This window comes from Bactrocera oleae, chromosome 3 (assembly GCF_042242935.1).
Source record: "Bactrocera oleae isolate idBacOlea1 chromosome 3, idBacOlea1, whole genome shotgun sequence".
Lineage (NCBI taxonomy): Eukaryota > Metazoa > Arthropoda > Insecta > Diptera > Tephritidae > Bactrocera > Bactrocera oleae.
In genome coordinates this window covers 70,209,020-70,223,682 of record NC_091537.1, presented here as the reverse complement: position 1 = coordinate 70,223,682, position 14,663 = coordinate 70,209,020, and the positions used below count along the sequence as shown (strand labels likewise).

General features: G+C 35.7%; 4 protein-coding genes and 1 long non-coding RNA gene across 5 annotated transcripts; 2 read left to right on the top strand and 3 right to left on the bottom strand.

Annotated features, from left to right (window-relative positions):
- Nucleotides 1-434: 434 nt before the first annotated feature.
- On the top strand, nt 435-3,990 carry Mdh1 (malate dehydrogenase 1). The gene is made up of 2 exons (XM_014234471.3): nt 435-594; nt 2,610-3,990. The coding sequence occupies exons 1-2, from the start codon at nt 592-594 to the stop codon at nt 3,606-3,608; spliced, it is 1,002 nt and encodes a 333-aa protein (XP_014089946.1). The 5' UTR covers nt 435-591; the 3' UTR covers nt 3,609-3,990.
- Nucleotides 461-873, bottom strand: LOC138856283 (uncharacterized). The gene is made up of 2 exons (XR_011395446.1): nt 737-873; nt 461-675 (listed from the first exon to the last, which is right to left on the bottom strand). It is a non-coding gene; the product is annotated as an uncharacterized lncRNA (long non-coding RNA).
- Nucleotides 3,991-4,784: 794 nt separating the features above from the next.
- Nucleotides 4,785-6,351, bottom strand: LOC106617363 (ubiquitin thioesterase otubain-like). The gene is made up of 3 exons (XM_014234482.3): nt 6,176-6,351; nt 5,752-6,051; nt 4,785-5,694 (listed from the first exon to the last, which is right to left on the bottom strand). The coding sequence occupies exons 1-3, from the start codon at nt 6,251-6,253 to the stop codon at nt 5,287-5,289; spliced, it is 786 nt and encodes a 261-aa protein (XP_014089957.2). The 5' UTR covers nt 6,254-6,351; the 3' UTR covers nt 4,785-5,286.
- Nucleotides 6,352-6,588: 237 nt separating this feature from the next.
- Nucleotides 6,589-7,657, top strand: REPTOR-BP (REPTOR-binding partner). The gene is made up of 4 exons (XM_014234496.3): nt 6,589-6,747; nt 7,072-7,153; nt 7,220-7,341; nt 7,416-7,657. The coding sequence occupies exons 1-4, from the start codon at nt 6,703-6,705 to the stop codon at nt 7,515-7,517; spliced, it is 351 nt and encodes a 116-aa protein (XP_014089971.1). The 5' UTR covers nt 6,589-6,702; the 3' UTR covers nt 7,518-7,657.
- Nucleotides 7,658-9,091: 1,434 nt separating this feature from the next.
- On the bottom strand, nt 9,092-12,030 carry LOC106616315 (titin). Its single transcript, XM_036361883.2, has 2 exons — nt 11,864-12,030; nt 9,092-11,786 (listed from the first exon to the last, which is right to left on the bottom strand). Exons 1-2 carry the CDS (start codon nt 11,882-11,884, stop codon nt 9,327-9,329), a joined length of 2,481 nt encoding a protein of 826 aa, XP_036217776.2. The 5' UTR covers nt 11,885-12,030; the 3' UTR covers nt 9,092-9,326.
- Between the last annotated feature and the right edge of the window lie 2,633 nt (nt 12,031-14,663).

The window sequence follows — 14,663 nt, the reverse complement described above, 5'->3', positions numbered from 1 at the left end:
TGTTCATATTCAGTTATTACTCAAAATCCGCATTTCCGTTGGTGGAAATCTTTGAAAAATTTATTTTTGAATCATAAAATCAAAATAGTACAAAGCAAAATGGCTAATTTTGACATTATAGATTCAATTACTTTAGAAAAATTGTTGTTTTGGACTATCGACACATCCTTATATAATTGAACCCTTATCCTTACATATATTTATTTCGATTAACTAAATTGTGAATGTAACCGACGTTGTTTTCAAGTTGCTTACGTTGTAAAATAATAAATATAATAATGCATGACTATCTTGATTCAAGACTCTAATAATTTTTAATTAACCCAATGATTGATAAAAATTTGTACTTCTACAATGTACTGGCCTTAAATGCATAAATGCAACACTGCGTGCTTCGTGTACTCGCCTTCGTCACTCCAAGCAAAATATTAAATTTGACATTTCAGCTGATTATTCTCCATTTCTCCATCTATTTGTGCGGTTCTAAGTGAAAAATAGCTTACAAATTTTCTACCTTGTCGAATATTACTATTCATTTACTTTATTTTTAATCTCTTGTTTTCGCAAACGTTTTTAAGGAACTAAGCAGAAATGGTAAGTTCACCAACATATTAACATTTTGGAATAAGTAATCAAGTATCATACCATATTTTAAGGGCTTCCACTTCATAAATTCTGTAAAATATAAAAAATCCGTATCAGAACCATAGTAAATACTTTGTAACATTCATTTGACCTTTTTTCTATGTATTGAAGTGAAAATATATAGCGCAAATAGAATAATATTAGAGTATTCCGTCGAATATATGCGCCAAATCCAGTACGTCAGCAAAAATGAACTTCAAAATTTTCAGTTCGCTATTAATAGGGGACTTTGCTTTATCTGGACCCACTTGATTGCAAACATACTGTTGTTGGTAAAATAGCGACACCAACAAAAAGCAATGTTTTCGCTTGTACAAGGTGTGCGTGTAATAGCACAAATGCAAAATTTTGCATATAAATTGTATGAGAATTTGTAGTGGAATTGAGATAAAAGATGACCTTGAAGTCTTATCTATCTATGCAAGTTATTATGTATATGCAGCGAACCGGCCGGAAACTACATACATACATGTATAGAAATTATATGTAGATGCACACATATGCGGCAATACATTTCTCATTTGCCATCATTTGTGGTTATCAAAGCCAAAGGGTAACGTTTTGGAAGATTGTGTATTATATAATAAATTTTAATATACCGAAATTGAATTATCAATGCTTGAAAAGATTTTACAATATGATTGATCGTTACATTAAAAATAAAAATCTAAACCCAAAAATTTATACTATAAAAAAATGCTTTAGGAATATATTTAGATAGTGGTAAGTTAGATCAAATGTTTATGATGTTGAAAAATTGTTTTAGGTAAGTTCTGTCTTGATTATCTAAGCGTAATATGATTTTATAAATAGATTTTTCAAAGTCTCTTAAAAACAAAAATAAGATTAGTAGGGGCACTATGTCATAAAAAAACTCAGTAAATAAGTAGATCTGTATATGCGGATTGACGCTCGTGCACGCATTGATTTCTACTTTGTGATAATATTTTACAATGACAATTCTGGGTACATACAACAAAGCACAGTTGTCAACTATATATGTGATAATACCAATGCAAGCATATTCATAAAGATAAGCAATTGATGTACGACTACGAGTAACGGAGGCTCGCCTGTTTGACATCTGTTTTGTTGTCAGGCGAAGTGATGTTTATTTATAAACGTTTAATTTTTAATTATTTGACCAACTGACGTACATATAATTGATATGGACCTTTTGACTTTGTTGTTGATAGTGATATTTATTTTAATATTTATACTTTTTTCATCTTAAATGAAATCTATTTAAAAATTTTAAATTGAGTAGCCATTATAGGAATGTATTAAATTATTTGTGTACAATTTATGTATTTGTACATACGTCCCAATGATGTCGATTACATGCACACAAAACTACTTTACACTAGTGCACTAATAGTTGAGGAAGGTAATGTAATAAACAAATGCATCTTAATTTTTCTTGGCGCCGCTACAACAACTATAATCTCAAGGTCAATAACACGACATATAAAAAAGTTTACCATCTTTCGAAAGGCAAAGGCATTATTGTTTTTATTGAGGCGAAATTAGGGATATGTCAGCTGTGTCAAAACAGAGCCTGAGTGGGAATATAGCTATTAATAATATTTCTTTTAGCATCACCGCGACGAATTTCATATCTATAATTAGCAACTTGTTTATGTGGCAACGAAAGAAACTGATGTTTACTTAGAAACAAAATATTTTCGATTGCATTTTGAGGAATATTTAAAGGAAATGGTGCGAATATTTAAGGTTGATATGCCAATGGATATATGGTATTTATAATATATCAATCCACAAGTGTATGTTTCAAAGCCATGTACACCGTAAGAATAAAACATTTATTGTATCTAAGTACCAAGAATTTTATATCTACCATTTCTTACAACCTGTCCGTCTTTTCTGTTTACATACTCATTTATTTTTATATTAAATTTAAATTTAATTCCTTTGGTGACGAAACCTTTTTCTTTTATATGCAGGCTGAACCAATTCGTGTTGTTGTCACTGGTGCTGCCGGTCAGATTGCATACTCTCTGCTGTATATGATTGCACGTGGCGAGGTGTTCGGTAAGGAACAACCTTTAGTTTTGCATTTACTCGATATTCCTCCAATGATGGGCGTACTTGAGGGTGTTGTCATGGAATTGGCTGATTGTGCTCTGCCACTCGTGCGTCAAGTTATCCCCACCGCCGATCCCGCTGTAGCATTTAAGGATGTTTCCGCTGCCTTTTTGGTCGGCGCCATGCCACGCAAAGAGGGTATGGAACGTAAGGATCTGTTGTCCGCCAATGTGAAAATCTTCAAAGCACAAGGTCAAGCTATTGACCAGCATGCACGCAAGGATATTAAGGTCTTGGTTGTTGGCAATCCAGCCAATACCAATGCATTGGTATGCTCTCATTATGCACCAACAATTCCACGTGAGAATTTCACAGCCATGACTCGTTTGGATCAAAATCGTGCTACCGCACAAATCGCCGCTAAATTGGGCGTACCAATTAGTGCCGTTAGAAATGTTGTAATCTGGGGTAATCACTCTTCCACACAATTCCCTGACCCTAGCAACGGTATTGTTGAAATTAACGGCAGTACCAAGCGCGTCTGGGATGCTGTCAACGATGCTGCTTTTTTGCAAGGTAACTTTGTGGAAACCGTGCAAAAGCGTGGTGCTGCTGTTATTGCTGCACGTAAAATGTCATCGGCTATGTCGGCAGCTAAAGCGGCTTGCGATCATATGCATGATTGGTGGCATGGTACCACATCTGGTCAGTTCGTTTCGATGGGTGTAATTTCGGACGGTAGCTACGGTGCCCCCAAGGATGTTGTTTTCTCTTTCCCAGTAGAAATCAGCAAAGGTAAATGGAAAATCGTACAAGGTTTGCAGTTAGATGACTTTGCTAAATCGAAGTTGGCTCTTACTGGCAAGGAACTGGAAGAAGAGAAAGGAGAAGCTATGGCCGTCTGTTCTGCGGATTGACTAGCTACAACGGATGCTAAGTTGTAAAAGCGCAAGCTGCATGTTCAATTGTATCTTCTTATATACGCATAACAGTAGTAAAGCGCTCACACTTACACAAAATATATATCATGTAATAAGTTAAAAAAAGTGTTTCAACGACCGTGTCCAATATAATAGAAATTTACTCATTAGTTGATTATTAAAGGAGAATTTAAGAGTAAAGCAATGAATAAATATATCTATCAAATTTAGTGCAAAAGATTAAAATAAATTGGTAAATTTATCGTATAGTTTTTATGCACTTTGGGAAGGCATGTAACTAATAAATAAAAATCCGTTAATTGTTTAAATAAATATTGTATAAACTACAGAGTAGAATAAATATTCGTACAGATAAAAACCGAGTTTTTCTTAACAGTCGATCGATAATTTTTAATTTGGTTTGGTTGTTTTTATAGGTGCTATTACCTATAATATTTTTATAACCTCTATATTAAGTGTGACCCAAAGTTTGTTATACCCAAAAGAAACGTCGGAGACCCAGTAAAAATTTATATATATTTGATCAGCATGGCGAGCTGAGATCGATTTAGCCATGTCCGTCTGTATATATGCAAACTAGTCGCTCAGTTTTTGAGATATCCATCTAGAATTTTGCACAGTAATTACAAAGTAAAACAGTTTTGTAATTTTTTCCACAACAAGCTGATTATTTGTCGGAAGCGTCGTTATAGGCCTTCTACAGCATATAGTTGACCGGAACGGACCTGGCTTTTTATCCGGCAATAACAACGGGGTCGGACCAAGGGGAAAGGGGTGTTAGATAAGTGGGGTTCGTTGGGCATGCAAAGAGGTGGTTAGTGTCATGCGGAGACTCATTGCATGTAGAACACATAGTTGGGGTCGATTCTGGATAAGTAGGAGTTACAGTATCCTGGATGAAGTTGCGCGAGGGTCACTCTCGATTCACGAGGTATATCGAGCTGTACGTCTGCGATGGGTGGTAGTTTGACTCCTAGTACGCCATTCACTGAGAGGGAGTCGATGAAGGTGCTGATGGCTCCACTGTGAATGGCGGTCAGTGCTTGTCTAAAGTTCGGAATGGAATCTGTTGTATTGGAATGTTTAGTTACATTGTATTTATGTAATTAATTCGTTTTGTCTTACTTTCGTGTGCCAATTGGAAACAGTTAGTTAAACTATAAGAATATTACATTCCATGAAAATATATTTGTATGCGTTTTTATTGTTGCCCATTGTAGTGCCAGAACTGGAATAAGAGTACTTATTTAACTTACTTTAGTAATCTAAAAACACAAATTTATATTGTTTTAAGAACATTTAGTTTTAATTTGTATTTTTAGGAAAATATTAATTTAATGAGTAATTACAGCAATATATCTGCATAATTTACTCGTGTGAAATTTCGCAAATTTTCGAAAATAAATTGATTGCAATGTATTTATAAATAAAAAATATAATTGCTGTTAAATGTCTCGTACGATCATATCATTTAAAATTATTTAGAACTCGTTAATGTATGTAATTAAAGAGGAAATCAATCCAAGCTGCCAAATATACAATTAGCGCCACAAATAATATACATACATACATTTAACATACTCTTAGCAACTTAGGAAAGAAGTAGGCAGCTTAGCTACTTGCTTTGAGGCATTGATATCTTTAAGTTCATATTTTAATTGGGATACAAAATATCATAGTGACCCGGTCGATAAATTAGAAACACTTTTGGCGTACTACCCTCTGGAAAGTCGTGCGCCTTCACATGCGTGTCTCCCCGATCCATATATTCTACGCGCACGCCTACACCTAAAGCAGTACAGAGCGCAATAATATGTATATGATCTGATTCCTTATACATTGGTTCCACCTCCTGATGACGAAATTCCTCAATTGTAAAATTGCCTTCAATGAAGTGCTGGTAAAAATCAGCCTCTTCTTGTAGCTTTCCTGATGTAAGTAAGCGCAAATAGACTACTACATAATCAGAGTAGCCTTGTTCATTGAACACTTTATGTAGCTCGTCACATACTTGTTCTGTGGAACCGCTTGCAGGGTCTACTCGTTTAACAACTTCCATAAACTGTAAATAATAATTTGTTATATTCCATACAGCATTTTTATGTACATGCATACGTACGGTATCATGAAAGTCCTCTAGCGTGAAGCTAGGGAATCCCAACTGCACTAGCTTATCTTTCGATTTTTCCGCCAAGTCTTTGAATCGTAGATATTCATCTTTGTTGGATATTAAATGCTCTAAGTAAGCATAAGCGAATGCACGAAAAAAGCAGTTACCGTCAGGGCGGGTACGTCGTAAGAACTTATACTTGCCGGCAAGATCTTGAATTTTTGATGTGAAAACTTCATCACCAAGATACTCAGCATTAAGGCAAGTTATAGGCAGTTGTTCACTTACCAATGGTGTCGAATCACTTATCTGTGTGTAAACCAAAACAAAATCTTAGGTGTTTGCCTTTGTTGAGTGGAGGCTGGACGAGAGTTCTTTGTCAACACCAACAAACAAACCGTCTGTATATTTTATGTTATAATTGAGCACATACCTCTTTTTCAATTTCACGTTGTTGCTGCATAATCAATTCATCACGATTAGTGCCATCATTTTGTTCGATTTTATCCATTTTACTACGAAATAAGCAAATTTTGTTTTCAAAATCAATAAGAACACAAGAACAAATCAGCAATATACGCGGCCCAAATCTATTGTGAATTCCCGCTAAGAACGGTATTTAGACACATGTATATGTTGCCACATTATACTGTCCTAGTTAGGATCTATTCATTATAACGATTTCTTATATAGCAAACAAATATGTTGTTCATTGGATGAATACTTTTATTAATATCTTATATGACTATTACAAAAAATACTGACACGTATAATTATTAATCTAGTGTAAATGCAACATTGTGAATTGCGGCGACATCTGCGGTTACTTTGTAAGTTTTATAGTTTGGCAATCCTATTAGAACAAAAAGAAAACTAAAACGAAGTGTAGCTAAAAGAAATACTATTTGTTTTTACAATTTTTAATATAATACACTCAGATATACTTACATTGAATAAATTATGGATTGTGATGAAATGCAAGTCATAGAGGAGCCAAATCTTTCAGTGAGTAATGCTTATTACATGTTATAGGTGCCGAGAAGTTCAAGGACGCTTTAGTGCGTACTTTATTTGGGATAGATAAATAATTAATATTTGTTTGTTTGAAATAAATCAATAGCTTGTAATAATTTACAACAGCATTAGAAATTTAACACATATATAAATACTACGCAATAGTTTGGCTGTACTTCTGAGTTAGATTACGACTTAAATTAAGAACAAAAGATTCAACCCTTAAATATCTTTTAAATAAAGAATTGCTTATGAGGTAGCGTATTAGATATTTGTATGATATTGAATTAATTTCGTTGTGTATGATATTTTCAGGAACGCAAAGAGACGGGCAAAAGGGGACGTAAGCCAGGACGTAAAGCTTCAACGGAAAAAGTGGATATAAGGGCCAAATTAGGTTTGTAATTTCATCAGAGGTAATCCGAATAGGATTAATGTAATGAAAAATTTCATTTAATTCCAGAGCGTAGTCGTCAAAGTGCACGGGAATGTCGAGCACGTAAGAAATTACGTTACCAGTATTTGGAAGAACTAGTCGCCGATCGAGAAAAGGCTGTATTGGCTTTGCGTGAAGAACTGGAGCGAGTAGGTCAATAAAAATAACTATTAGTTTCCTTGAATAACCAAATTTATTTTAAAATGCGTTATTTATTTTATAGTACAAAAAATGGAGCACAGAACTTAGTGAAGGTAACATACCAGATGGCTTTCAGCAATTGCTGGAAGAAGCAGGCGTGCTAAAACAAGAACAAGTGATGTGAAACTAAATACCTCGATACCTAGTTTTTAACTGTTTTTTATTAATTATAAAGATAAATTTTAAGTTTTTCATTACTATATAAGAGTAGTAAGGTGTCATACATTATTTTTATTGAATTAAAATCTGTTTAAAAAAACGAAACGTCTTCATTATTGTTATTTAAAAATTTAGTTAAAAGTTTATGGGAACGTACTTGTATGTAAGTATTAATTACATAAATTTTATCTATAATAGGTTATATTATAAAGGAGGTCCACTTTGCCCTACTAACAACTAACGACTTTCATACAACAAATATTTTAATATCAAATGTTAATGTTCTAGCTCCTCCGTCTGACCGATTAAGAAGGGTATTATTTAATAATGACAACTGTATTTAATATAAAGTCTACGATCTTTAAATCGAATGTCAGTAATGAAAATCATTGACGTTAACATTTCTTAGGTCAACATTTCCTAATCCTATAGATAATAGGTAACATCTCAGCCAGCAGAAGTACTGAATCTGATATTGTTCAATTGTCTTGCTTACTCAAACAAACGAAATAGTTTTCTTACCAGATAAAATAGTTTACCATAAAAGAACTTGATTTTTCCCAGTTGTTGTTGTTGCTGTAGCGACAGAATTCTGCCGAGTTGACAGTCCTTGGCCGGAATAAATCCGGGTCCGTTCCGGTTACGTAGACCCGACTGTCGTGGGACCTGATTTTTCCCAGTCAATTTGTATGGTAGCTATATCCTATAGTTGTCCGATTGGAATTTTTTCGGAGATTGTAACGTTTCCTTGGAGAATAATCTGTGTATCGTGTAGATATCTTGTCAAATAAAAAAGTTTTCCATACAAGAACTTCATATAGATCAGCCAGTTTGTATGACAGCTACATGCTATAGTCGTCCAATATCGTTTCTTGGGAAGAAAAGAGCGTTTAAAAATCTCAGCTCGATATCTCAGAAACTTAGGAACTACTACTGACTAAATCGACCCAGCTCATCATGCTAATCATTATACAATATATATTTTATAGGTCTCCTACGTTTCCCTCTGGTTGCTGCTTGGTGGCAAATTTAATATATGGTATGTGTCTTGTTCACGATTTAGTTATGACACGAGCTAGAACTAACATTACTATTAATAATATTTCTCAGAAATCTTCAGAACTTATTTTTGGAATGTCGGAGTCAAATATATTTCATCACTTCGTTTTTAAGAACGAAATATTGATTTCGCTCGATACTTATTTTATACCGTCTAAAATATCAAAACACCACTATGACATATCGAAATATAAATTCGCTTCGGACGAATATAGATTCCATTGCAATTAAGTGACGACGCCATGTCTACTATATTGATACATAGGAATTCGATCTTTTCTACTTTGCTAGGAAGTATTAAACCTATACATTTTCGTAATTTGAGATGACTCCATCTTCATATACGGTTTTTTAAACACGTTTCCTTTCATAGTGGTACCGTGCCCTACCGTCGACAAAAGCTTTGAAAATTATTCAATAAATACATTTAGTTATTTTCTGTAATGGAGCTATGGGAAAAACATATCTGAAGAGGCGGTTCTATTAGCAAAAATACCTCCATTGCTCCGATATTGCCAGCGTCTTTCTTTAGCCATCTAAAGTTAAGTTCTTAATTTTAAAAAAATAGATAATATTTCAAATGCATATAAAGATTTTATCTTATAAGAGTAAATTACATAGAAAAATTATGTTATAAATCATGGCTTAGATCTATTTTGCGCGTTAATTCTGCTCAGTCTTACGAACCATGTCTTTTATTAAACATCTGTCATATTCAGGTTGCATTATTCGGCACTACCGCTCTTATGGCAGGCAATGAGAATCCTAGTGGCTGTTGGAACGGCATAGAATGCAGATAAACCTGCAGTGGCATCGCGATGGGTTGGAGGCGCGCCAGCATGCGGAAACTATGAGTGCTGGCCTGAGCTTGCATGTCATTGGAGGTAGATGGTCCACCTAATGATGAACTGCCATCTCCCGATGTCGCTCCATCATCTACGTGTATTCGAAACGGCAGTGCTGTTGGCTCAAAATGTGCTACGACAGGTTTGTTTTCCGAGGCAGATGGCTCGAGATCTGACGGCGTTACCGCTGTAGATTGTTTAAGATCGAATTTAGTTTCCGGTGTAGGCTTAATACGCACCGTCTGTGGTTTATTTTCGCTAGAGGATTGATCTAGATCCTTTGGCGTAGCGCTGGTTGGAATTTTATATCCAAAGTTTTGTACTTGCTGATGCAGCAGTTCAGCGCGTATCGCTGCAGCCGCTGCGGGAGAATATGCTTTTGGTAACACTGCTTTAGCGCCATTTGTAATTTGCCTAGGTTGCTGTTGTTGTAACTTAGCATAGTTGGCATTTTGATTGGTGGGATATCCAGAGAGGTCATGATGTTCAAAATGTTTGTGCTCTTCGTAATCTTGCTTCTCCTCATGATGTTCGTGCTCGTGCTCGTAGTGTTCGTACTTGTAGGGTTCATTAGACACATGTGGTGCGTGTATAAAAACGGGCACCTTCTTTTCCACTTCCACTTTATAAGGGACTGGCACCTTCTTTTCCACCTCGACTCTATAAGGTACATGTACTTTCTTCTCCACTGGATATGGCACCGGCTTCTCTATGTGCACGGGTACTTTAACTTCGACTGGATATGGTATGTGTTTAATTACTGGGAATGGTTTTGGTATATGCACTATCTTTTCTACAATTTTTTCAACCGGAAATGGCTTGGGTATATGTATAATTTTCTCGACAATTTTTTCTACAGGTACATGAATCTTCTTCTCTACGACTTTCTCAACCACTTTCTCGACTGGATATGGTTTGGGCACATGTACCACTTTCTCGACAATTTTCTCAACCGGATATGGTACTTTTTTCTCAACAACCTTTTCAACTATTTTTTCCACTGGATATGGTATTTTCTTCTCGACAATTTTCTCCACAGGATACGGTTTCGGCACATGCACAATCTTTTCTATCGGCACATGCACAATTTTCTCGACGATTTTTTCCACCGGATATGGTACCTTCTTCTCAATGAACTTTTCGACAATCTTTTCAACCGGATATGGTACTTTTTTCTCAATAATTTTTTCCACCGGATAAGGTTTGGGTACATGCACCACTTTTTCGACTATCTTCTCTACGGGTACATGTACAATCTTCTCGACAGGATATGGTTCGGGTACTTTTTTAATGATTTCCTTTACATGATTATGATGATGATGGTGATGATGATGCTTGACCTTTATCTTCTCAACATGATGATGCTCCTCTTCCTCGTGAATTTCATGTTCGTGATGCTCCGTGCTACTCATGTGTGGTTCATCGTGAGGTTCCTCTGGTGGTTTGAGAAAAGCATGCGTAGCATAACTATCCGAAGATGCCTCTTGTAGTGGTTCATTTTGTGCGTGGGCTTTTGCTTTAGACCCGAACCTGTGTGCCTGCGCTGGCGAAGACACATAGGTAGGCTTTGGCGCGGACTGCTGATCTTCTGCTGGCTCCATAATATGCTCATGCAGCTCTTCGTAGGTGTGGTATAGTTTTGTATCACCTTCAAATGCATTTTGCTGGCGGTTATTGGTTCTTGTTGTCGTCAATGTTGTTTTCTTTTTCTGCTGTGCCGTTTTAACCAAATGCGGCTTGAAAAAGGCATGCGTAGTGTAGCTGTCCGAAGATGCCTCTGAAGATGGCGGTTCCTTTTGCGTATGGACTTTTGTTTTAGAGCCGGATGTGTGCGCATGCGCTGAAGAAGACACATAGGTAGGCTTTTGTGCGGATTCCGGCTCTTCTACTGGCTCCATAACATGCTCATGCAACTCTTCGTAGGTGTGGTATGGTTTTGTATCTCCATCAACCGCATTTTGCTGGCGATACTGTTGGTTATTGTGTCGTGGTGTCGTCAATGGCGTTTTCCTCTTCTGCTGCGCCGTTTTAACCAAATGCACGATGTGTCGAATTTTCTTAGTGCCACGCTTGTCACGTGTGGTGCCACTTTTCTTGCTGCTCTTCGGTGATGGCGTCTGAACGCGTCTCGACTCATCCGCCTGCAAATCAGCTACGCTGCCGCTCGGCTCCTCGACATCGCGTTCGGCATAGTTGTACTGATGTATCGCATACTCGTGTATCTCATCGCGTGGCAGGCGGCGTGTAGTCCTTTTAGCTTGGCTGCTCGCGAAGTAGCAAAGGAAAAAGAGCAAAAGCAGAGGTCGAAGGCGACGCTGTCTGTGTTGATGCTGTGGGGGTGAAAAAGAGAAAAGTAGGAGAGTAGGGCTAAAAGCGCTGTTATGATTTTAGTAACGGTTGTAATTACAATCGGATTCTGCGTGTCCATATTATCCTTGCGGTTGTTGCTTGCCGCGTATGCAACTATTTTATCCAAGTGAGTGAGCGCGTTGTTGGTTCGCGGCTGTTACATACATATGTATGTGTATTACGAAAAATAATCCACTTTACACGACAAAGTACTTGACGCTTTGCCGCCGATATACAAACTGTTTGACGTGTTGCACATCATTTCGTTATTTATAACCAACGTTGGATATTGCGCCAGCTTTGCGATTCCGCATAAAAGTAGAACAATTAATTCCCTGCAACACCTAAAAGGTATATACATATACATATATATATGTGTGTATGTATGAATGTGTAGCGCGCCAAACACGCACTTCGCTCTAGCGTAACTTTCTAGAGTTTTTATGTGAAGTACATACATACATATGTATTTATGCATATATATATGTATATGTATGTAAATAGTTGGCGTTAAGCTCAAGTGCAAGGCAAATGCTCTAGTCCGCCGTATTTGATTTATCGCCAGATGCATTTACGCATACATTGTATATCCACACATATACTCCTACACACTTATATGTACATGCACCTTTACACACATATGAAACTTGATATTTGCGTACTTTTTGTGTTCGCGTTGTAATTTCAATAGTTTTCCAGTTGTTATGTTGCGCATGCGCCTGCGCTTTTCTCGCATACACATGTATAACATCGATAATATGCAATATACTGTTATTTTTGTAAGTGCTTATGCATTTCAACGTTTGTTAAGTCATATTGAAAGCGATTTTAGCGCTTATCGAAACCATAATGCTCTTCAATATAGCGCTATTTTATATAACATTGGCGTTTGTGTTGCTATAAATACATGTATATGTATATGTAAGTGTGTATGTGCACATACCGAAAACCAATCGCATGTCTATTAACAGCCAGGCACCAAACGCTTGGTTGCATCCCCATCGATACACTTCCTCAACTTAGTTGGCTGGCTCACCCAAAGCATTTCCCACTTCAAAGCTTATTATATTCGTACTTAGCTATATTTATCACAACTTTTTGCGGGTAAGAGTGCAAAATTAGCACAAAACTATTATGAATTGCTTTTTATATGTTTATAAAATTGTATATTTTAGTTTACTGTTGTAAATATTACTTTCGCTTATGCATAGTTATTTACGTATATGGCTCTCCGTTTTACCAGTTTTGGTGTGTTCTTCCTGTAATATAATAACAAAATGTTAATGAAATTGGGAAAAAATGCAAGCATGTCCGCTCCAAATTACAAATATTCCAATTAAAAAAATTGGCCTCTTTTGATTTACATAGGCGCTGGAAAGTAAATATGCGAACAATTATTTTGCCTAATTATTTTGCTTATACATACTATTTAGGTATACTTATTTATATTCAGTAGTATTTTTATACACATAATAATAGTTTTTCTTATAGCAAAGAACGCCCATAGTTGTTAAGGGGGGAGTAGGGTTTTAAAATTTTTTTTTTGGAATTTATTTGTCTCAAAATGTTTTTTTCGCAAAAAATCGTATTTCTTTCTCCAAAGTGTTTCAAAAATAAAATGAAAAATTCAATTTCAAAAAATTCTCTCGGCGTTACCTGGGAAAAATTATTATCTAACGAATGAACCGTAATTTTTATACCCTGAACATGGTTTATTAAGAGGGTCATTCCATATGACGGCCTCTTTTGTTGGGATTTTATTGCATTTTTTTCTACCACCAGTAAATAAATGGAGCTTTAAGTTTATTATTATTTATTAACATATTTTTTGGCAGTAGAAATATAAATTTTAAGCTAAAAATATTGTGTAGAACATAAGTTACAGCGTTCTGAATACCCTCGCCTCGAAATAAATTGGCTCGCACTTCCTCCATGACTCCGGCTGGTAAGCTTATTTGAAATAAAAAAATTAGCCCCTTTTAAATAAAAATTGGGCTTTTGGTAGACATTTGAAAAAAGTTTGCGTTTTTTTTTGCTATAAAATAGTTCATGCATATTTGAAAAACATAGCTTTGAGAAAAACGCGTTTTAAGTTTCAAGTCTGCAACTGAGAGCTCCGAACAGCTTCTTATTCTAACTGCTGTATCTTTAAAACGACTTTGAATTTTCAAAAATAACTTTTTTACCGTATTTTAGACATGTTAAAAAAGCAACTAATGAACAAATTTTAATTTTTGAGCCCATCACATGGGAAGATCCTTTTAAGTTTGCCAAGAAGTTTGTAACACCCAAAAGGAAATGCAGTGACGAGGTAGCCATGTCCGTATGTGTGTCCGTCCATCCGTCCATCTGTCTCTATTTTCGCGAACTAGTTCCTGAGTTTTTGAGATATCCATCTGAAGTTTTCTACGCATCCTTTCGTTCCAAGAAGTTGCACATTTGTAGGAACCGCTAATACCGGATCACTATAACAAATAGCTGTATTACAAACTTAACAATCAAAATAAAATATTTAGAAGGTATCGATTCCTTACCATAATTTTCTATATAATCGATTATTAACTTCATTTCATTAAAATAACACAATCTACGATGTCTAAATATATTTACTGATGACTGAAAAGAAGCAAAATGCTTCAAAAATATTATTTTACTCAAAAGGTATAGACTCGAAAGTATTACAATAAATTCTTGCGATTCATAATATTCGCATCATTACCCACAGTTCTTTAGTATTATTTTAATAGCAGAGAATCTCAACCAATCTTATGGATGAACTTAACACATTTTGGCTAATATTTTGCGTCTGAAGCGTGTCAATGCTAGACTCGTAATAGATTTGAATCGTTTGCAAAAAC

What these genes read in the sequence shown, in the direction of transcription:
- LOC106617363 (XM_014234482.3), bottom strand. Translation starts at nt 6,253, where the DNA reads ATGGATAAAATCGAACAAAATGATGGCACTAATCGTGATGAATTGATT. An exon ending in AACGTGAAATTGAAAAAGAG is followed by an intron (nt 6,052 to 6,175) that starts GTATGTGCTCAA and finishes GTTTACACACAG; the next exon opens with ATAAGTGATTCGACACCATT. An exon ending in TAGAGGACTTTCATGATACC is followed by an intron (nt 5,695 to 5,751) that starts GTACGTATGCAT and finishes TATTATTTACAG; the next exon opens with TTTATGGAAGTTGTTAAACG.
- REPTOR-BP (XM_014234496.3), top strand. Translation starts at nt 6,703, where the DNA reads ATGGATTGTGATGAAATGCAAGTCATAGAGGAGCCAAATCTTTCA. An exon ending in TAGAGGAGCCAAATCTTTCA is followed by an intron (nt 6,748 to 7,071) that starts GTGAGTAATGCT and finishes TGATATTTTCAG; the next exon opens with GAACGCAAAGAGACGGGCAA. An exon ending in GGATATAAGGGCCAAATTAG is followed by an intron (nt 7,154 to 7,219) that starts GTTTGTAATTTC and finishes ATTTAATTCCAG; the next exon opens with AGCGTAGTCGTCAAAGTGCA.
- LOC106616315 (XM_036361883.2), bottom strand. Translation starts at nt 11,884, where the DNA reads ATGGACACGCAGAATCCGATT. An exon ending in TGGACACGCAGAATCCGATT is followed by an intron (nt 11,787 to 11,863) that starts GTAATTACAACC and finishes TCACCCCCACAG; the next exon opens with CATCAACACAGACAGCGTCG.